The sequence below is a fragment of the Trichosurus vulpecula genome, chromosome 5, assembly GCF_011100635.1.
Source record: "Trichosurus vulpecula isolate mTriVul1 chromosome 5, mTriVul1.pri, whole genome shotgun sequence".
Lineage (NCBI taxonomy): Eukaryota > Metazoa > Chordata > Mammalia > Diprotodontia > Phalangeridae > Trichosurus > Trichosurus vulpecula.
In genome coordinates this window covers 150,300,196-150,323,211 of record NC_050577.1, presented here as the reverse complement: position 1 = coordinate 150,323,211, position 23,016 = coordinate 150,300,196, and the positions used below count along the sequence as shown (strand labels likewise).

The 23,016-nt window shown below is 36.4% G+C and overlaps 1 protein-coding gene across 2 annotated transcripts in view; it reads right to left on the bottom strand.

Moving 5' to 3' along the window:
* Positions 1 to 23,016, bottom strand: part of RELN (reelin) — a 560,642-nt gene that overhangs the window by 297,832 nt on the left and 239,794 nt on the right. For both annotated transcript variants that reach the window (XM_036762107.1, XM_036762108.1), the window contains exons 7-8: positions 6,617 to 6,713; positions 844 to 895 (exon numbers count right to left, since the gene is read on the bottom strand). In XM_036762107.1, coding sequence (XP_036618002.1) covers positions 844 to 895; positions 6,617 to 6,713 — 149 coding nt within the window. The remainder of the gene's footprint in view (positions 1 to 843; positions 896 to 6,616; positions 6,714 to 23,016) is intronic.

The following is a 23,016-nucleotide window of genomic DNA, read 5'->3' as shown; positions in this document are numbered from 1 at the left end:
GTAGTCAGTTTTTTCCCATTATATTGATGGGTTTTACTCATTTTTTTCTTTTCCTATTTTACATAAAAATTATTTCTTAGAAGTGATTGCTCTCTGGGAGGGGGGAAGAGGAAGGATACAGGGGGAAATTTAAGTGATACACAAATAAAAGCTATCAAAATTAATTTTAAAATAAATTCAAGCAATAAGTAATAATGAATTTGACTACTAATAGAAAAGATGAGCCAAAGAAAAGAAATAATTAAGTTACTTTGAAAATAATTTCTAAAATGATTTCTTATAGTTCATGCAAGAGTTTCTAAATCAATCAAGGAAGCATTTTTCACAAAATTTCATCAAATAATCACATGAAATACTATAATATAGTCATTGCTTAATTAACCATAGGTGAATTATATGCTTTGTTAATTATGTCTACAAAGTAAATGTAAATTGTCTTTTCTCTACCTCCTAGCATCTCTCTTCCCCAGTCTTTGTAACTGTAGACTTAAGGAATGTAACACAATTAAATATTAGCCTAAACAAAACAGCCAGGAAGGTAATCATGTTTCAGTTGACAAAAAAAATTGGAAAGTGCATTCAGATTACGTGGTACTTTAGATTATCTGCACCATTCTTTTACTCAGCTTCCACTAATGAATGTCAGATTATAATAAATACTCATAATTTGACTTTAATAAAGTTTCACTGCTTATGCTTCAACATCACCTTTGTAATTTTCATTGGTCCTCTTCAGAAATGAAAGACAAACAACAACTACTTCTACTATTATTCACGGTCTCTATTATGATCAATAGGTTAAAAAAACATGGTTTCAAAAGCTAAATTGGCATAAGTACTTACCTATAGAAAACTGAAGGACAGAAGCTGTTGTTGTATTAAGGCCAGCAGTGGTCTAGAGAGAAGAACATATGGAGATTAGAGATAAATAGAAAAGGACACAGAGAAAGAGAGGAAAAAAATGAGTGAGAGAAAAAAGAAAGCAATGAGAAAAGAAACAGAGAAGAATATGGAGAGAAAGAAGTAATAGATTCACATTTAGTCATTTTTCTCTCACCATCTGTTTCTTTGCTTTTTTCTTTCAAACTTGTTTATGTCTAGGCTTAGGAAGATAGAGCTATTCCATGATACCCTAGGAGAAACATAGCTAGCTATAGGAACACTGAACAGTAGTCAATTTCTCAGGTCCCTTGTTGCCTGAAATGGCACCAGTGAAACTTATTGGGTAGTAAGGGAGAATGATGCAAAAATGACCATATGTAGAAAATGATGTCAATGAACCCAGGCAGAATATTGGGGCATAGGACGAATATTTTTTTTTGTTTATAAAACACCTATAAATGTACTCAAAATATCTTTAGTTCTCCCCAACTTCATGAAAGAATAAGTAACACCATCCCATGCTGATGAGATGCTAACTTGTTTCAAAAGGCTTGCAGAGGTTATTCTATAATTTTTAATGTCATAAAATTCTTACTTTTCAGAGTGCTTTCGAGCTTAAAACTGCACCAAGAATTTTGGGACACCCTGTATGTCACTTAGGTTCTTCTAATCATAATAAAAACAGATCATAAACTGTATATGACAATAGTCAATAGATCACGAGTGGCTAACATGACCCAGAACTCTTCTTCTTTGAGAAGAATCACATCATCATATTTTGCTCAAAATTATCAAGATTTTGATCATTACTATAACTACATGAATACTGCAAATGGTACAAAAATTGCTACAATTCATTCATTCCACATTATCTGTGCCATGAACATTTTAAAGGTTTTAAATGAACATTTCTAATTGCAACATATTTTATGGTAAATGCTTGGTCTTAAAGCATAAAGAAGATCATTGCTAACAGAAAAACCATAGATGATAGGGGATTCTGATGATTTCTACACATTGTGAGTGTGTTACCTTCTCCCACTAATGTCCTGCTCTGATGCCTTGTCATGGTAGGGTGCTGACCTAGGTTTCTGGAGGTTCTGCCAGTAAAACAGAAGCTCTGACAATTCCTTCTATGGTGGAAAGGAATCAGGAATTGGAGAGTTGTCTGAAGACAGGCCCAGCTACACTAGGCTCATTGCTTGGTGGCATTAACAGAGTCAGGAAGACCTAGGTTCAAATCTTCTCTCAGAAACTTACTAGTTTATGACCCTTAGAATTACACTTCAACTCCCTCAAGCCTCTCAGCTTCCTTATCTGAACAATGGGGCAAATAACAGCAACTACCTCTCAGGCCTGTTGTGAGGGGATGTGGAATAACATTGAAAACATTTTGTAAAACATGAGGCAGTATATAAATACTGGCTGTCGCAAGACTGGTTGCTGGGTGATCAATTTGTTTTTCAGCTGTCTGCCTCACTATCTAAGCAAAAAGAGGTTGCAATCTTTGTGGGTAAAGGAAGGATATACACCAAGGAAGTCTTCGAATGTACTGAAGAATATATGAAGTAAATGGATACCAGCAAGTTTTCCTTCCTATTCCTTAAGCCTGAAAAAGTGTAAGAATTTTTTTAAAAGTCTTTGGAATATAAGTTCTTTGAAGTGAAGATAAATGCAAAGTGTGATTATTATTTTTGTGTCATTAAATACAATGGAAGTTTATAGGATGATCACCCTGGCAACTATCAACAAAGGCAAAAAAGAACATAGAGGTTCACAAACACACATGGCATTGTGTCACTCATGATTCCAACTCCTCAGCAGTAGCCCCTGCTTATGAAGTCACACTGCTGACTCCTAAATTATATGTACACAGCATGGAGAACAGAATACCACAGATAATCAAAGACTGATGACTATTGATTGGTCAACACCTTTTCCCCCCGATACTACTGTGACTAAGGAGCTGTGAGATAATTTATTTTCCTTTCACTTCTCTTTTCCCATTCAGCATTCTGAAATAATTATCAAATGGGAGAATTAGGGGAAATAAAGAAAAAAATAGCAGAAACATGGGGCATGCTTTACCCATGAACTATATAATTTGTATTCAGATAACCAATTACATTTGAAATTGGCAATTATAAATGTTCACCTATACCTAAAACATAGATAGAATTTTACCCTGAAAAATTAGTAGTTCTTTAATTCTGACAGCATGGCAACTAAAGGGCCTCTTAAAAGGAATTTTGATCAATAATATATATATATATATATATATTTACACACACACACATATATATATACATATACACACACATATATATGTGTATATACATATATACACACACACATATATATATACATATATATATATATGTATGTATAAGCTAAGAACAATTTACATAGAGGTCTTTGCTACAAAATGCCTGAGCTTTAATATCCTGAGTAGACTGAAGCATGTAAAACATGAAGATTTATAGATGTCTGAATCTGAAGAATTTATTGCTCATGGTCAGGCCATTAACCCTTGGAGAAGCATGTGTAGAAAGATGTTTGTACCCTATTCAATGTCATTTTTCATGCTCCTTTGTTCCCCAGCCCAATTTTTATTGGGTGTGAGTCTTCCATAGCCTGAATCCATCTATATAGCAGAATAAATTTCCCAAAGTATCACAGTATCCCTTGGTAAATAATATTTTGGTTCACACCCAACTCCTGCAGGTCATTTCTCTCCATATGATAAGAGTAAATAGATTAAAGAGCAAAAAGATTTTCCTTTATTTTACACTACTAAAAAGGACAAAAGCACAGAGCAATAAAGTGCTATTGCATCTGTCCTAAATGTAAGGATGTCACTTAGTAGAAAGCAAATCCTGGCTCTGACTTATTAACATCTCAGGTCACACTTCAATTTCCTCATATGTAAAATAAGGGAGTTGGATCAGATGGTCTCTTTAAAAGTCTATTCTAGCTCTAGATATGTGACACTATGCTGTGTAAATGTTAAAATATTATCTGGGCTCCTTACATATGATGGCAGGCAATTGGTCCGACTATGGTTTTTCTACTTCATTGAATGAACTAATTGACTTCACTGACCAAAGAGAGCTGCTATTTTGTCATTTTGCAGGTCAAGCCTTTGACTCTATGGTTGCCATGTTGGTGGCTAATTTGATGATCCCTTTAGCAAGAATTGCTATTATTACCAATAATGAGATATATTAAAATGTTATATATATGTGTATATATATATATATATATGTTCAAAATAACCAATTTTGGCATTCAGTGGATCCATTCTTATCTTGTCAAGTGGTAGCAGGTTCAGGTTGGATGGGATATTTCTGACACTTATGGTTATGTTCACCCAAAGTTTCCCCAAACAAACTGTCTTAATTGTATATAGTTAAAACAACCATTTTTGAAAGTAGTAAAACAAAATATGTTCTATACGATGGCAACCTAGTAGCTTTTGTGGATTTTTCAGTTTTTAACTATTGGTTTAGTTATCATATAATAACAAGAAAGGATAAAAATTAGATTATAGGAATGCAGTATTCAGCTATGAAACCAACACAGTAGCAGCCATTAGCAAAAACAAGAAAATGGCACAGATTCCTAGCAGTAAGTAAATATGAAGGTTTCCCTTTATATTTTCATGTACATGAATTCCCAGAATATATTTAGAACTTCAGTCACAATATTACAGACTTGAATCCAATCTTATTGGGAAAAATGTCACTAAGGAAAAGGGATTATTTGCTGCCTAGAATATAAGCATGATTCTTAAACTGTCTGTAATATTTCACTCTGGTTCAAATGATATAAAAGCTTCCTAGGAAAATTCCTAGCATGAGAAGATGATCCTATGCATAAATTCTCACCTTTGGAAACATTCCTTAAAAATGTAATGAACTTTTTTGATTAAGTATTTAATCAACCATACTAATAACGTTACACAAATCAAATAGGCCGATTAGGTAAGCTAACCCTAAACAGAAAATCTGAATAGTCAGAAAAAATAAATAGCTTAGGTCTTATGTTAGATGATTATGAGTTTAAGGGCTCTTTTTGGAGTAATGTTTTGTTTCCTGTTGACTGATGGAAAAGTACAATTTGACAAGCATTTCCAAAAGTACTACTGAAACTAAGTCACTTACAACAGGAAATGATTCTCTGTTCAAATTGTCTTTGTGGAGAGACTGACTTTTTTTCCCCTAAAGATTTATAAATAATTTAGTTCTTAGTGGGAAAAGTCAAGAGTGATACACACTATTTAAAAACTACTAGCAAAACTTTGATTTAGGGGCTTCTTTAAGAAGAGCTGCAGTCCTGGTGTCACATCCATCTTGGGGAATAATACAGCACCTTCCCAGACTTGAGTTATGAGCACCTATTATTTTAATTTGCATCCAATTAATTCTGTTGTATGAGCTCCAATTTCAACAAGAAACTCCTCAATTTATCAATGTTTTGAGGATCCTCTCTTCAATAAATTAAATGTATCTATTGCAATGAAAGAGGTACTCATGCAGTATGAAAAAGAACCACGTTACATAAAATTAATTGGCTATCACTTCTTGATAACTAAATCTTCTTTTAATTGCCAGAGCATTTTTCTTTCTTTAAAAAAAAACACAGAACACAGTCTTTTAGGAACCTATTAAATTAATGATGTTGAAATAGGATGCGTGGGTTTGCAGTAGTAAAAGGGAAAAAAGCAACAAAATATTCCCCAAACCTTCTACAAAAGATGACAGAATAAGAAAGATGTGTGAAACATAAAGAATGAATATCAAGTAAGAACAAAAGTATACATAAGCAGATTGTCATCAAAAAAAGGGCAGCAGAGGAGACAATAAATAATACAAGCTTGTGTGACCTCAGTTCTATAAAAATGAGTTTCAATGTTTGTAAACTTGAGCCAAGCAAAACAAAAGATAATTAACCACATACTGATGGCTAGTGGTTATATAAAATCATATAGTCTCTCCTTATGATCCAAAATTTTTCGTTTTATTTTGTAAGTCAAAATAGCCCAAGACATTCATCTTCCGGTAGGAAAGTCAAGGAAATGTAACCCACCTTTTGAGAATTTGAAATAAATCATTCTAAACAAAAAAATTTTAAAATCGGTTCATTTGTTTTTAAGTGTTTTTTCTTGGCCATTACAATTCACAATGATAACTATCAATAATCATAATGGAAAGTTATTTATACAACACTTTAAGGTTTTTTTTAAAGCACTTAACATACATCATATGAGCCAAAAATTTCAGAACAATTAGAGAATATCATTTATCAAACATGTCTGGTATGCTTAGAAAATGTAGCGGAAATTTCAAAGTAAAAAATTTTTCATACAAATACTTCTCTTTTCATATAAGCATTTTGAAAAAAACATATACAAACTATGCTTAGCCTGGGAATTAAAAAAAATAATTAACTGAAATGTTACTTAGTGATCTAATAACAGCACTATATAGATTCATTTGAGGCTTTGCCAGTTTTTTATTATTATGATTTTTTTTCTTTTTACCTTTGAAACACCTCCCCCCTTCTTAGAAATATGGCTAGCTGTTAACACTATAAACAATAATATAACATCTTAGTAAGCTTAAATAGGATAATAAAACCTTTCATTGGTTAAAAATACCCAAGACTCAAACAAAAAAGATTTTCCAAAAGTCTTATGCATTTAGAATCATGTCAGCAAGAAACATGCCCTTACCAGTTCTCTTGGACCATATGGTTCACAGAACGTCACAGCGTTGCCATGCATAATTACACCACACTGTTCTCCAATCTCACAGTTGTTACATTCAACCCTGAAAGAACATGGAAATTCATTTCAAGTATGAGAGCTAAAGTTGTATAAGGTGACTAACTCAGGAAAGAAAATCCAATGGTTGACAAAGCCCAGGTTGCCCAGATTTTAGTTATATATTATACCAACAAGAATGTAATTAAACTGAATTGGACCCACTGTTTTAATATTAAATGCCTATGAATAAAATCAAGCTGTAATAATTCAAATCAATAAATTACTAACTTATTAAGGCTATTAAAATTTCACAAGTAATATGATATACCTAATTACCCTTTTTGTATAAACATGTGTAAAGATGTCTGTAGCCAGCAAAAGTTGACATATACTTTTTATATTTCTTATATTTGTTTTTAGTTTACTCACACCTCTTACTCTTCCTTACATGGTGAGGTGCTAGGTTCTAGTATTCTCATCTTAGGATGATTTACTGATTTTGGTTTTTTATTGTCATAGGAACATTAGGGAAACTACCTTTTGGGTAGTTAGGGGCAGCAAGGCAGTGCAGTGGATAGAGGACTGGGCCTAGAGTTAGGAAGACTCAAGTTCAAATCCAGCCTCAGACACTCAATATGTGACACTGAACAAGTCTCTCAAACCTATTTGCCTCAGTTTCCTCATCTTTAAGATGCACTGCAGAAGGAAATGGCAAAACCATTCTAATATCTTTGCCAAGAAAAACCTAAATGGGGTCACAAAGAATTGGATATGAGTGAACAACAACTTATATTTCTTAATACTATTTTGCATGCTGATCAGAGTATTTATAATATGTTTTTCCATGGCATTTCAATCTACAATTTTAGGTATTATATACCCAGCTGGTAAAGGGAAAAAAGATCTATGTTTCTCCTTCTAGCACTTTGTAACCCATGAGAGCTGTATTTCATGAAGAAAGTACATTTTTGAAGACTCTCACCTTCCAGGTGCTAAACACTGTGGAAAGGGCACTGTGCCCTTAATTTCAGAGACCTTTGTAGTATGCCCTTTCAGCCATTTGCTTATGTCTGAGACAAAGCAGCAAAAAATCCTGAGACATATTCCTCCTAGCAACCTCTGAAGCAGAAGCAAGAAATATGAACAATAAGTAACAGATATACAGCAAAGGATTCACTGCTATGTGGTCTATTTCATGAAGGAAAAAACCTGTCACCTAAGTTTACAGCCAAGGACAATGAAACCAAGACTATCCAAATTTTTACAAATGTAGCATAATGTCTTCAGTAGCTATTAAACAGGTTACTGTATCACTGAATCATGAACGTCTTGTAGAAAATTTTCACTCTTGTAAGAATAGGAATTTGGGGAAATATGTTGACACTTTTAGTTGTCTGTCAGGCATGTCTGACTCTTCATGACCCTATTTGGGGTTTTCTTGGCAAAGGTACTGTAGTGGTTTGCCGTTTCCTTCTTTAGCTCATTTTATGATGAGAAAACTGTAGCAAACAGCATTAAGTGACTTGTCCAAGGTCATATAGATAGTAAGCGCCATTTTTGAACTGAGGAAAATGAGTCTTCCTGACTCTGGGTCTGAAACTCTGTCCCAGAAGTGAAGAACCTATGGTCTTGAGGCCACATGTGGCTCTCTAGGTCCTCAGGTGCCAATCCAAGTTTGGATTCAGTCACAGAGATGCACTTGAGGAACTAGAGGGCCACATGTAGCCTCAAGGCTGCAGATTCCCCCCTTCTGCTCTATGCACTGTGCCACTTAGCTGTTCCTAACCTTGGCACTAGGAAGATATATGTGTAGTATAATTTTTTAAAAGTCTAACTTTAAAGCCTGGGTCTTAGCTGCTTTCTGGATTTGGGAGGATTTCCGCCATTGGTGTCTCCTTCTGCCCTGCTATATGAAGCTCTTTCACATAGACAGCCTACAACCTTGGGGTACTTTGACATTTGAAATGAGTGGTACAGTTTTAATTATGATACCCCCCCTTCTAAATGATGTGAGTAGTCTATCTTCAGACTGTGGTCACTGAGTGTAATAAAACAAAAAGAAAAAAAACTTTCTTGTTACAATGACATCACCAGCATGGTCTGGCAACTGTAATACAGTGAAATGACTCGATGGGCAAGCATAGTCAACTACAAGTCTGAGAATGCCATGAACAACATGAATATTCAAACAATGAGCAGCATGATCTAACAAACACAACATTGTATTTGAAGTCAGGGACACCTTTGATTGAATTCTGCCTCTAATACTTATTAGCTGTTGTTGTTTGTCCTTAGTTCTTGAAGAGGAATATGACATCAGCGAGGTGATGCCATGACTTTCAGTTGAATTTAAGTGAGGGAGGGCTGTGCAAAGTCACCAGCCTCACTTTCTCCTCCAGAGACATCTGGATCCAGTGGTCTATAGATCAGGATGACTGAAGATGGCCCCCACTTATTATCTGGGTAACCAGGTCTCTGAGCCTTGGTTTATTCATCTACATAGAAGTGTCAATACTCCCGAGTGCCCTCTGAAGCAGATTAAAATATAATTGGGAAATGTTTAACAAAATAACTAAAGATACAATAGGTTTTATAAGTCAGTATGCAGCTACAGGGATCTCTATGTATCATTTAGTGGTCTCCATTTCTATTCCACCTACAATAAGGGGATTGTCTGTAGTACCTTTCTCATAAGGTTATTGTGTATATCTGAGCATGACACTTACTAGCTGTGTGACCTGGGGCAAGTCACTTAACCTTTGCTTGTCTAAGTTTCCTCAACTGTAAAATATGGATGATAGCACTTACTCCCCTGGGTTGTTTTGAGGATCAAATGAGAGAAAAGTTGTAAAGCATTTAGCTTGGGGCCTGGCACGTAATCAGCACTATATAAATGTTAGCCATCGTTATCATCATCATTGTTATAAGACATGTACAGCTTTCTGCAAGCTTTAATATGCTGTTTTTTTCATAAGTATAGGACATTCTCAGTATCAGAACTTCCTTCACTGACCCAGACAGCATCTTTATATAGTAGTGTTACTAAATAAACCCTAGATTTCCTGACACACCCAGAAGGTCATTAACACACCCAGGGACCACACAGTTAGTAAGTCTCAGAGTTGGGATCTGAACCAAAGTCTTCCTTTTTCCAATCTCCCCCCTAAACCATGCAGCCTCTTCTCGGGGATGGATGGAGAGAATTGTGAGGTTATTATATGTTTATCTTCAGCTCTACACAGAGAAAGACGGAAGTGGGGTAGGGAAACAACCTTTTATCAAGGGATGACTACTATGTGCCAGGCACTGTGCTAAGTGCTTTACAAATATTATCATTTGATCCTCACAACAGTCTTGTGAGGTAGGTACTATTATTATCATTTTGTAGCTGAGGAAACTGAGACAAATGAGTTAACTGACATGCTGCCCCCCCTAGGATTCCTTGATTGTACAGGTTAGTGAACTTCTAGTTTGATATATGAAAATTGCCTGCACTTTTTACCACTGCTCCTCATAAAACTGCTCATTAAAATGATTTTTACTGATTGTGGTATGCACCTTCTCAATAATTGCTACACCCAGAGATTTTGCTAATGAAGATTTTCTATTGTCAATGAATAGGAAGTATGATTGTGGCAACAGGGAGGGGCCAAATAGAGTGCTGGGCTCTCTGAGTCCAAGAGGACTAAAGTTCAAGTGTCCTCTTCAGCATAAAGTGAGTAGACTTACCCTCAACAAAGATAGTCTCCACCATAATGGAGGCTGGCTAGCACAGAAACCAAATGGCAAAGATGTTCCCTATGAAAAAGTGAGGTCTTTCAGATGTTCCTATTTGGTGAAGACAGTGAGCTGAATGGACAAAGTCCTAGAACACTGCAGTCTCCTAAATGGGATTCAAAATTACTCAAAAGCATTTGGCCTAAGTAGTGGCACATTAAAAAATAAGTAAAGAATGGTTATCTTCTAGATTATGCTATAGAGTTGAATAGACAACATTGTACATACATCTGTGTCTATGGGTAGTTATATACACACATGTGTGTCTTGGAAAGACATTACAAACAGACAGTGAGATGGCCTTAGAGCTAAACAGGAGGAGAATGGACTGGGTTGCCTTTGGGAAATTGTTAAATGTGCTTAATGATCTTGAATTTCTCTCTGAAGTAAAGGTCCATCTTTTTAGCAACAGTCTCCTACTGGTGATGCTTGATGCCTATGACTACGGAATACCAAATACTGAAGGTGAGGGTCACCCAAAGAACAAGGAATAAGCATATATTACCTAAGAGCAGCCTGTAATACAGTACAAACAAATAACTGTGCAGAAGTGTTGTGAATGGCATTATGAGAGACGCATTGCTAGAAAAAAATCTGGGTCAGTTATATAGTGAGAGTGAGGGATAACCTTTGGTTAGCTAATTCACTCTGTTAATATACTACATAATATCAAGTGGCCCACAAGAAATTCCCCATTTTGTTACATAACTCCCGCTGTGAGATGCATGAGGTAGGCAGCCATGGATGGATTGTGATCTGCATCACTGGTAGGAGTACTAGCATTGATGAGATCCTAAATCTGCTTAACTGTTAAAATAATTCTATTGTATGTCTCTTTCCAAAGATTGTGCATCAATCTATCAATAAGCATTTTTAAAGCGCCTACTATGTGCCAGGTACTTTGCCAGTCATTGAGGATACAAAGACCAAAAAAAAACAAACTCTGAAATGATCCCTGCTCTCAAGAGGCTTATTCTGTTAGGAGAATAAACATGTACATATGTAAATCTAAAGAGAATATATGTAGAATAAAGAAAATATAAGATTATTAAATTTTGAGCTCATTCTCTCCTGGGAGAAGTGAATCATATTTATATAGGCCTCAATATAAACTAAACAAGAAAACACCATTATTTTGGAGCAAAATGGAAAGATCCTCAGGTTCTCCTTAGGAAAGAAAATAAATGATTTGACAGCTTTGATTTCCTTTGAGACCCTGTCCATCCCTATTCACTACTTTTCTATATCTCTCTTCCCTTTTGTGACTTAAACTCCTTGAGAAGGCCACCTTCAATAGATGCTTCCATTTCTTATCTACTCACTTTCTTAAGTCTTTGTAGTCTGGCTTCTGTCCTCATCATTCAACCAAAATTACTCTCTCCAAACTTACTAATAATCTTTCAATTGCCAAATCCACTGGCTTTTTTCCCAGTCCTCATCTTTCTTGATGTCTATGCAACCTCAGGCACTGTTGATCACCCTTCTCTCCTGGTACCCTCTTCTCACTAGGTTTTTGTGACACTGATTTCTCCTGGTTTTCCCCCTATTGGGTTAAACCTTCTTTATCTGTTTCCTTTGCTGGATCTTCTTTTAAGTCATGCCCACTAACTGTGGGGGTCCCCCATGTATCTGTCCTGGGCCCTCTTTTCTTCTTTCTCTATACCTTTTCACTTGGTGATTGCATGCTCCCAAGGTTTCAATTGTTATTTCTATCTAGGCCAATATGGAAATATATTTTGCGTGATTTTACATGTAGAATTGGTATCATATTGCTTGCCTTCTCGATGGGTGGGGGAGTAGCTGGAGGGAGGGAGTGAATTTGGCACTCAAAAATTTTTAAATGTTCAGAATAAGTAAATAATAAATTTTAAAAGTTATCTCTATCTAGATGATTCTCAGATCTGTTCATCCAGCCCTAATCTCTCTCCTGATCTCTAGTCTTATATCTGCAGCTGCCTATTATCTTGCCTAGATATCTTGAATGTCCCATAGAAATCTTAAATTCAACATGGCCAAAGCTGAGCTCATGACTTTTCCTCCTAAATCCTCCCTCCTTCTTAGGTTCCCCTAGGTCCCTGCTAAGGGGACCACTATCCCTCCAGCTATCCAGGCTTTTAATCTAGGTGTCATTCTCATCTCCTCATTCTCTGTCACCCACATATCTAATATATTGTCAAGGCCTTTTGATTCTACCTTCTGAAGAGCTCTTGGATACACCCCATTTCTCTCTTCTGATGCTATCACCATCCTGGGAAGGGCTCTCATCTCCTCATACCTGGACTGTAGCAATAACTTGTAGGCTGGTGTCCCTGTCTCAAGTCCATCTCCATTCTAAGCCACCCTCCTCCTAGTTGTTAAATTGATCTTCCTAATAACTAAAGTATGACCATATTACCCCACCCCCACTAAATAAAGTCCAGTTTGTTAAATATTAAGTCCAGGATACAACACAAATTAATCCTCTGTTTGGCTTTTAAAACCCTTCATTACTTGGCCCCTTCCTATCTTTTCATTGTTCTTATACTGTACTTGTTCCTAACTCTAGGTCTAGTACTCTATGCACCGAGCAGCCTGGCAGCCAAAACAATCCAATTCCCAATTCTGTGCCTTTTCCCTGGATGTCTCCCATGCCTGGAATCCTCCTCCTCCTCACCACCTCTTAGCTCCCTTCAGCTCTTCCTCAGCTAAATTCTCACATTCTGCAATAACCCTTTCCCAGTCCTCCTTAATCTTAGTGCCTTCCATTTGATAAGACCCCCAATTTATACTGTATGCATCTTATTTGTAAACAGTTATTAGCATATTCTCTCCCACATTCGATTGTGAGTCCTTGTGAGCATGGGCTGTTTTTTTTTTTTCACTTTCTTTGCATCCATAGGGCTTAGCACAGTGACTGGCACATTATAGCTGCTTAATAAATGATAGTTTGCTGACTACCAAAACAAAATAAGACCTATCATTTCCTTAGACTCAGTCACTTTGTCATAAAATTCTCATAACGATTCTTCTGATTATCATGTCTCTTCCCCTTTAGCGAATGTGTACAACATTTTGCACAAGCAAATGAGGAATGTGATTGCCACTTACATGACAAAATTTGTTGCTGAATATTAAAATGTAGAGAAGTCATTAAAAGATGACTCCTTAACACTAATATCCTCCCAGATATAGTATATGGCTACAAATCCTGAAATTCCACAGTCTCAAAAGAATTAAAATCACAAATGATCCAAAGAAAGGGTAAAGGAATGATGTACAATAAGCAGAAACAGACCATGCTACCCATAATGACTCATATTCAAGAAGTGGTATAAAATCCATTGTCTGAGATATGTGTAAGCAGAAAATGAGGTTGGATGGTCATGCAGCCAGAGATTGACAATAGATGGAAAGGCCAAGTAGTATATTAGCACATTTGAAATACTAAAACAACAAGAAGCAGGTTCTCACATGAAAAAAAGGTCTGCATGGGGCACAATCTGTATCAGAAAAGTAGGCAACCAAATCAACAAAATCTAGGATTACATCTGTTTGATGCACACCTTCATTTTATTTCATTTTTTCACATTATGAAGCACTATGAGATGCCTCATCAATTTTTCAAAAGGTTTTCCTCTGTTTAACAGATTAATCTTCATGATGTGAACATTTAAAGTCGGATGGTGCTCTTTGAGAAGATTGCAAATAAATGGATATTTAACTCTAACTCTATTGAACATAGCATAAGTACCAAAGGATGTTAGCTTATTGTTTCAGATAACCTCTAATAGTATATTCTTCAGCCTTGCTGTTGATTTGCTGTTACATCCAAGAGTTTAGCTTCTTTGTTTTACAATTCAATTTCTTCCACTTTCTTCCAAAAATTGAGGTGGCTTAAATTGTGTTCAGAGAGCAGAGCTGTTGTAAAAACTAATTTTTAAATAATTCCCAGTTCCTTCTAAAAAGGAATTAATCTGCTTTCTGGATTAGGAGTTTCTAAAGAGATCTAGTTGAGAATCTGATACTAATCACACCTCTAGTCTAGGACAACTTTCTCTATCTCTTTTTAATATGAAAAGTAGAACATAAAGACATGACAATTACTATATGAGTCAGAAAAGTATTCTATTTGCTGCTCGCAGTGATATTTTATAATATTTTATGGCAGGTTCCTTTGGCCCCTGATCTAATATTTTTTTCTATTACAACTTGTGCTTGTTACAAATTATTTGATGCGTATAAAGTACGCAGACATTGAAAGAACAATACTCATTTCTAAGCAATCTGATAACCATACTACTGTTTTTGTCATCAGAAGTTTATTAGCTATATGTAGATTTTGGAACTGTATCTGAATTGCTTTAGACAATTTTATTCTATTGTTATTATTTTTTTGGAAAGGCAATTGGGATGAAATGACTTGTCTAGGGTCACATAGCTAGTGAATGTCAAGTGTCTGAAGCTAGATGTGAACTCAGGTCTTCCTGATTCCAGAGCTGGTGCTCTATCTACTGCATCACCTAGCTGTTCCTGGTAATTTAATATTTTTTAATCTAAAAGGGCAGAAATCTGCTTTTGTAGTGAAAATTTAAAAATAGCAAGTTGTAACCAATAGATAATACCAGTAGAATATATGTTAGACTGAAATAACCATGTAGCAATCTAGTCCCAGTTTCCTTTGCAAATATTATTGCTTAGTGATTATTTATGACAATCTACTCAATACAAAATTATGTTTTCAGTTTCAATGAAACAAGGAAATCCTCAATCACTGAGAGCATTCTTGTTGACCAACAAAGTTAGAGGCAAACCATAAATATCAACGTGCTTCTGAGTGAGCCTTTTTATTTTACTGTAACAATTCTCCTGACAGGTGGAAATTTCGTTGTTTTGATGGCAGTTCTTTGTTTCTGCTCTCAATTATTTTGGTATTTGTTCTTTGTTCTATATCAAAGGATAGCATGGGATGTGTATCTCCGTTGGAAAGAGTAAGTTTTTAAAGCCACAGTTAGGTGGTTAAAACATCCTTTTAAAATTGTTAGGTATGAAAAAAAGCCAGGGAGAGACTCTGCTGTGGCACTATTCAGCAGACACAGAGGAATCTCTGAAATACAATGGAGAATTTGAAATTTAAATGTCACTGAAGTCTGTGGGCCCACACATATAATAATTGGAGTGATTCATATACATGGCTTTCAGCAGGCAGGAAAGAAGAAAAAGAGGAGGAGGATTAATGGGGAAATTATATGCATTTGAACTCTTTGCACAAACTGGAGATTTATGAATAGTTTGCAGTGACATCACACCAATGACAGACAATAAATAAACAAGTGAAAGGCCTTTTTTCAAGAGTAATGTCTTTGACAATGATCATTGCTCTTCTTGGGTCAAAATGAAGTCACTCAGCCTTTGGTCAGGTCCACTGCCCAGACAAGTTAATCAACTGGAAACACACTGACAATTATATGTTATCTAATCATCATTCTTTCCTGAGCATGAGAAAAATGAAATTTATCACCATGCCTGAGAATGGCACTCTATCTACCCATGATATCTTGTATCTGGAAGTGGTCAGTGTTGGATTCAATGACATTTTAACTAATAATCTATGCAATAAACTGTTATCTGGCTTCATAAAATATAAGTATGTGTTTTGTGATACGATTCTAGCTAGTAGTTCTTCATAAACATAGTGATGATGATGATGATGATGGTGGTGATGGTGATGTCTCTAAGGCACTGGAGATCATGAATTATTTAAAACTATAGAGTAGATGATTTTCTGGACACTTTGTACTTCTACTCATTGTGAGAGTGCTGACTCTCAATTCCTCTTACTTGTTGAGTAGCTAGACTGCCAGTGAAGGATTTTTCTTCCCATATCTTTCCTAGTAATGTTCCCAATCTGCCTTAGTCCTCATTGCCTGGACATTCTATTTCCATTCTCATTCTCACACTTGGATTTCTAGTAGTTGAGATGCTGTTACATTTGTTGTTCTTTTGCCCTTAGGTAATGGCAGTAGTTAATAGTAGGCTATGAAACCACAAAAAAATAACTGCCAAAAATCATTCTAATTTAGAATAATCTTCTCTTCCCTATGAAATGATATACTTCTAAAGGGAAGAAATTATTCTTCCTATTAGTATGTTGAGACCCTAGCATAGTGCAGGCATTTACTAAATTTTGGGGCTAGGTGGCTTAATAAGTATAGTGTTAGACCTGGAGGGAGGAAATTGTTATTTTTCAGTCATTCAGTCATGTCTGACTACATGACCCTGTGGATAGTGGCCATGGTTTTTTGTTTGTTTGGCAAAGATACTGGAGTGATTTGCCATTTCCATGTCCAGTGCATCTCTCTTTACAAATGAGGAGCTGAGGCAAATAGGGATTAAGTGACTTGTTCAGGGTCACAAAGCTAGTACTTTTCAGAGGCTGGATATGAATTCAGATATTCCTGACTCCATCCATGGCACCACTTAGCTACCCTGAGTTAGGAAGACATGAGTTCAAATTCTTTTTCAGACACTTACTATTCTTGTGACTCCAAGATTTGAATCACTGTTTTGAGTTTCATTTGTAAAATGGGCACAAGAATATTTTACTCTCAGTTGTTGTGAGGATAAAAATGAAACAGAATTTGGAAAGCACTTTGTAAACCTTAATATGCTATATAAATGCTAGCTTTTGTTACTACTACTACTACTGCTAATCTTATTATAACAATATTTGTTAAGTTGTTATGGTCACTTTATCTCTCCTTTCTCTTTCCCTTTTGTAAGCAAAGTCAGGAATCATAGAGAAGACTGAAATCAATTCAACAAACATTTATTTTGTCTACAATCTGGGAAGAACTACACTTTGATAGTTGTGGTGGCACAAATACATAAAGCTACATTGTCCCTATCTCAATTTTATAATCTAGCCATGAAGTAAAGGCATGTTTCACAGATGATTAAGATACAATTTAGAATATGAGAAGTGCACATGTCAAACAGAAAGCCAGGACAGTGTAGAGGGAGAAGTTATCACTTCTAAATAAGGGACCAAAGCAGGTGGCTAATGAAGGAAGGATTTCGATAGGTAGAGATATGTTTAAGGTACACATACATGGAGATAGAAAAAGGCAGAAAGAGATCTGGGAACTGTCAATAGTCCAATTTGGCTGGCTAGAGAATCCTTGAAAAGGTGTGTACAAAGGCTGGTTAGAGCCAGATTGTGGCCATCCTTGAATACCAGGATAAGGAGTCTGTGTTTTGTAAGCAATGAGAAGTCACTGATAGTTCTTGAGAAGGCAAATTAAGTGATTAGAGGTAGACCTTGGGACATATCTTTGACAGTATTCTGAAGGATGGAATAGAAAGACTTGAGGCAGGGAAGAAGAGTGGATCGCTATCATAGCAATCCAGATAAAAGGGAATGAAGGCTTGAATAAGGATGGGGGGGAATAGCATGAATAGAAAAGAGGAAATGGATATTTGAGATATTTGAGAGGTAGAAATAAGGCTCGACAACTGAATGGGTATCAGAGCTGAGAGACATAGAAGAGCTGAAGTTGAATGAGGTTTTGAGAATGGGTCCTTGGGAGAATGATAGGATCACATCAGAAATAGGGAAGTCAGGGAGTGTAGAATATTATCAGTAATTTTTAAAAAATGCTCCCATTATCCTGAATACTCTTAGACTAAATCTTTCTCTCTTCCCCCCCATCCTTCCTTTCTTTCCTCTCTCCATGTTTCATCTCGTCTTGTCTCCTCTCTCTCTCTCTCTCTCTCTCTCTCTCTCTCTCTCTCTCTCTCTCTCTCTCTCTCTCTCTCTCTCCCTCCCTCCCTCCCTCCCTCCCTCCCTCCCCCCTTCTCTTTCTCTCTCATTTTATTTTTTTCTCCAAAGTCATAGAATACTATAAGTCAGATCCCTAATCTTATTGCTCTTTGAAATTAATTGCTTCCATGGATTTAATTGCTCTACTGCTGCCGACAGCACAGTCCTCGATTTGTATTTCCCTGACCCTATAATTATCACCTTTGCATACAGAAACGGAAATGTTCCAGTCTTTAGTAGAGCTTCTCTCCTTGATTTGAGCAATTATGCTAATTTTCTCTATCCTAAGCAATCCTTGCAGTGATTTTTATCCTCCTAGTTGCCTGGCGTTCTGTCCCCTAAGCAGATTGATTGAAGTCTTCATTTACCTACAGTACATGAGATGTCTTCATCTTTGTCTTCATTTTTGATGTATCATGTCCCTACTGGCAGCGCATGACATTCATCTAGAGCTACTTTCTAAGAGGTTGCCACTGTTCTTCTTTGCTCTCTCCTGAATGCTACCTCTCTGTTATTTTCATTCTATCATTATGCTGGAGGGGAAACATCTGTTGTTGTCTAGTCACCATTTGTCATCTTATTTTTCCAACAGTCCCTTGTTTCCTACTAGAACATCCTACTCTAGTAATATCATAGTTCCGGATGCCTTCTGTGATCCTCATAGGGTAAGCATTAAGGGGGATAAACATTTTAGTTGTTTAAACAAAGCAGATTTTTACCTTTGACTTCAGAGATGGCTGGAAGATAAAGGCCTTTCTGTTCCATTTTTTAAAAAAGATTAATTTGTTTCTTATTCCTTGTAAATATCACTATGTATCCTCACCCAGGGGTTCTTGATCATGATCCACAGAAATCTCAGGGGTCTATGGATAAATGCCATGAGATTGCCAAACTTGGATGAGGAAAAGACTACACAGAAATTATACATTTCACTAACCTTTGATTTCCTCTGTAATCTTAGGTATTTTGTTTTATATATTTAAAAATATTATTTTGAGAAAGGGTCGATAAACTTGAGCAGACTGCTAAGGTGGAGGGGTCCATGACATACACACAAGAAAGTTAAGAACACTTGATATAAACTCTGTTCTTCACATGTCATGCTTAAGAGATCAATCTTTCATTTAGTGGAAAGAACACTGAATTTGGCATCAGAGTCCCTGGTTCAAATTCAGGCTCTCTTATTTTCTGTCTATATGAACTTCGGCAAGTCAAATTCTCTGACCTCAGTTTCTTCATATGAAAAATGAAAGGTTTGAGGTAGATGACCTGTGAGATCCTTTGTAGCTTTAAGTCTATGATCCAATGATTTTAGCTTTGTCAAATAGCTGGTGTTGCATAATGTATTTTTGAAAGTATTAGGATTTGGGATCTGGTTAAGTGTACTTGAAAAGCAGTATCATTGAGATTGAATGAAACATTGATGCTAGTAATAGAGAGATACTGTTCCTGAAATTCCAGAGTGGAGTATAATGCTTCACATGAACTAAATGATTAATATAAATGTTTGTTGAACTGAACTCATTTGAATTGAACTGAATTGAGACATCTCAGGTTTTTGTCTTCCTATCTGTTATTCTTTGACTGCCACTACATAACTATGAAGATACTGAAGGGCAGGGGCACAGTGGCTTGGACTTAGCTTCTTCTTAATAAATGCTCCCTTATTAGGAGAAAGGCAGGAAGGAGGAGATGAAAATTGTTTTCCGGGAGTGGTGAAAATCCACTTAGACTCTCTGCAGCAGCTCAGTAGCATAGTAGATAAGACAGGAGTCAGGAAGAGCTGAGCTCAAAAAAACCCCTCAGACACTAATTATGTGACCCTGGGCAAGTCACTTAACCCATCTACCCCAGTTTCCTCAACTGCAAAGTGGGGGTAATAAGAGCATCTACTTCCGAAGGTTGTCATGAGGATGAACTGAGATAATATTTGTAAAGTGTTTAACAAAAAACCTGGCACCTTGTAGGTAGTTAATGCTTTTTCCATTTTCTTCCTTCCTCTTACTATTGCATTTGGTCCGATGGCATATTCAGGTGAGTGAAAGCACCAGCTAGAGTTAGGAGAAGAGTCTATGTCTGTGTACCAGACTAAAGAAAACTGGTCCTTTGGGCAGAAGAAGGGAGGGAGGGGGAAGGAAGGGGAAGGAAAAAAGAGAGTAAAAATGGGGGAAAGGAGAGGGGAAGAGGGGATTTTGTGGAAGAATGAGGACACATGTTTTTTAAACTCGTAACATTTCTTCTACTTAGTAACTTCAAACAAGGCAGTTTAATATATTAGAAAGCCTTACCCAATCAATATACATTTCCTAAGCATCTACTACGTGTATAAGACTTTTGCTTGGATCTTGGAAGTTCTGAAGACTTAGGAAATTAACTTTTATAGACATTAGTTTGTGTCAATATGAGGTAATGTAATGAGCTGTATGACTGAACTGAGAAATAAATCAGCAGATCCTTTTGGCAACATGTAGACATAACCCTAGTTTCTTGATTTGTACTTCCACAAAAATACATTTTAACATATTTTTCACTTCTGCAGAATCATTTAATAATTTTTTCCTCAAAAGCAAAAGGTATGATTGTTTGGCCACTAGCACACCCAAGCACTTCGCTATTGTTTTGTACAGTATAGCTCAGGCAGAGGGATCTCATACAAAGCCATTCCACTTCCAAACCAAAGGGGATAATTTTTCTTCTATTCTCTCAACAGAAGGAATGAAACTTTTCACTGTACTTTCATGAGAGGAAAGAGGATCACAATATTGTTAAAGGATTAAAACATGTAAGCTGTAGAATGAGCCAAGTTAAAATAGTGTCTATACACGGGCTGCTGAATTAAAGTGGAGAAAATCATGCAACCATTCAGACTGGGTGTGCTACAGATTTATGTCATATACCTTCAACTGAGTCCTCACTACTGCTAGGCAATGCTACTACACCTCCCTTATCAACCCACTAACCCACTTAGTTTTTCCTTCCAAACCTTTTCGTCCCTCCTCAAACCTCCTATGCTGTCCCACTACCCTCACTCTCTCAGCTGGCACCTTGCCTCATATTTTACAGAAAAAATTGAAGCTATTACTCATGAACTCCCTTTTCCTCATCACTCAGGTGCCTTCTACTTCCTTCTCTTCAATCATCCCATTTCACATGATGAAATGCCCTTACTCCTTAACAATGCTACCTCAACTTGGTTAAGTGATCCCAATTCCGTCTGTCTCCTCCAACAGATTGCCCCCTCTGTCATCCACACTCGTTAATCTATTTTCAATCTCTCCCTCTCTACTGGTTCATTTCCTACTGCCTACAAACATGCCCATGTCTCCACTATCCCCCCCAAAACCCCTCCCTTGATCCTTCAATTCCCATTACCATCCAATACTTCTGCCCTTTATACCTAAATGCCTCCAAAAAAAGACCATTTACAATCGGTGCCTCCATTTTCTCTCCTCTCACTCTCTTCTTAACCCCTTACAATCTGGCTTTCAATTTTATCATTCCACCAAAACTCTCCCTCCAAAGATACTAATGACTTCTTAGATGCTAAATTCAGTAACCTTTTCTCAAACCTCATTTGCCTTGACCTCTCAGCAGTTTTTAACACTGTTGAACACTCTCTGCTTTGATACTCTCTTCTCTCGGGGTTTTAAGGCTTCCTTTGAGTCTCAAATCACAACCTACCTTCTACAGGATGACTTCCCTAACCTCTCGTAATTCCAGTGCTTTCTGTCTTTTAATTATTTCCTATTAATCCCTTATATAGCTTGCTTTGTTCATATTTGTTTGTATGTTGTACACTTCAATAAACTGTAAGCTCCATGAGGGCAGGGACTGTCTTTTTATATTCCCAATGCTTAGCACAGTGCCTGGCACATAGTAGGTGCTTAATAAATGTTTACTGATTATTAATCGATGCCTGAGAGGGAAACATCTTGGATTCTTTAGAATGAGAAGGCTCTAAGAATTTAGGAGAAATTTTGTTTTGGTTTAATAGAGAGTTGATGGTACTTTGCTGAAAATGCTTTGTTATCATACCCAACTCTGAGAAATGTTTTTGTTGACCTTAGAAAGTTTACAATGTCCATTCCAGGCTAGACTGCATATTACATTCAAAACAAGAGAAAATGAGGCTTTATTAAGGAATTTGGATAGTTTGTTTTCTTCTCCTTTATAGAATTTTGCCCTGATTTAGTATTCTTTTCATGCCTTCCATTCTAAAACTTCTTTCATTTTCATTTGTCTGTTATAGCTCGGGAGGACATCAGACATATGAACTAGCAAAGGAAATGATTTTCACTTACACTTAGGCTGAGGGGTAATAAGTTCCCCATCATGCATAGTTCTGGGCCTCATCACAAATCCATCAAACTAAATAATCTTGCAAAGATAAAGAGTTTTTTCAGGTTCTATTGTGACCTTAAAGATGGGGAAGGGATGTTGTGGGTGATAAAAGGTAATATGCCATTAGAACATGTAGCACAAAGCACATGAGATACTAAAGACAGGAATACTGTAATCTCAAATATAATAGGTTTTGGTGGGAGAGGGGGAGGCTAGGTTAAAGAAGTTGAAAAAAAATCATGGCTTGAGCAAAAAGGCACCAAATCCATAATATTGGTCAAGACATACATTAGAATTAGTCATAAACATAGATGAAAGAAAATCAATTTCTCTTCATAGATAAAAAAACTGAATTTGAATCACATGAGAGTAAACTTGTATATACCAAAAAAACCCACCCTTTACCAAAACAAATTACCCTTACTAAAATGAACCTGCCTTGAAAGGAACA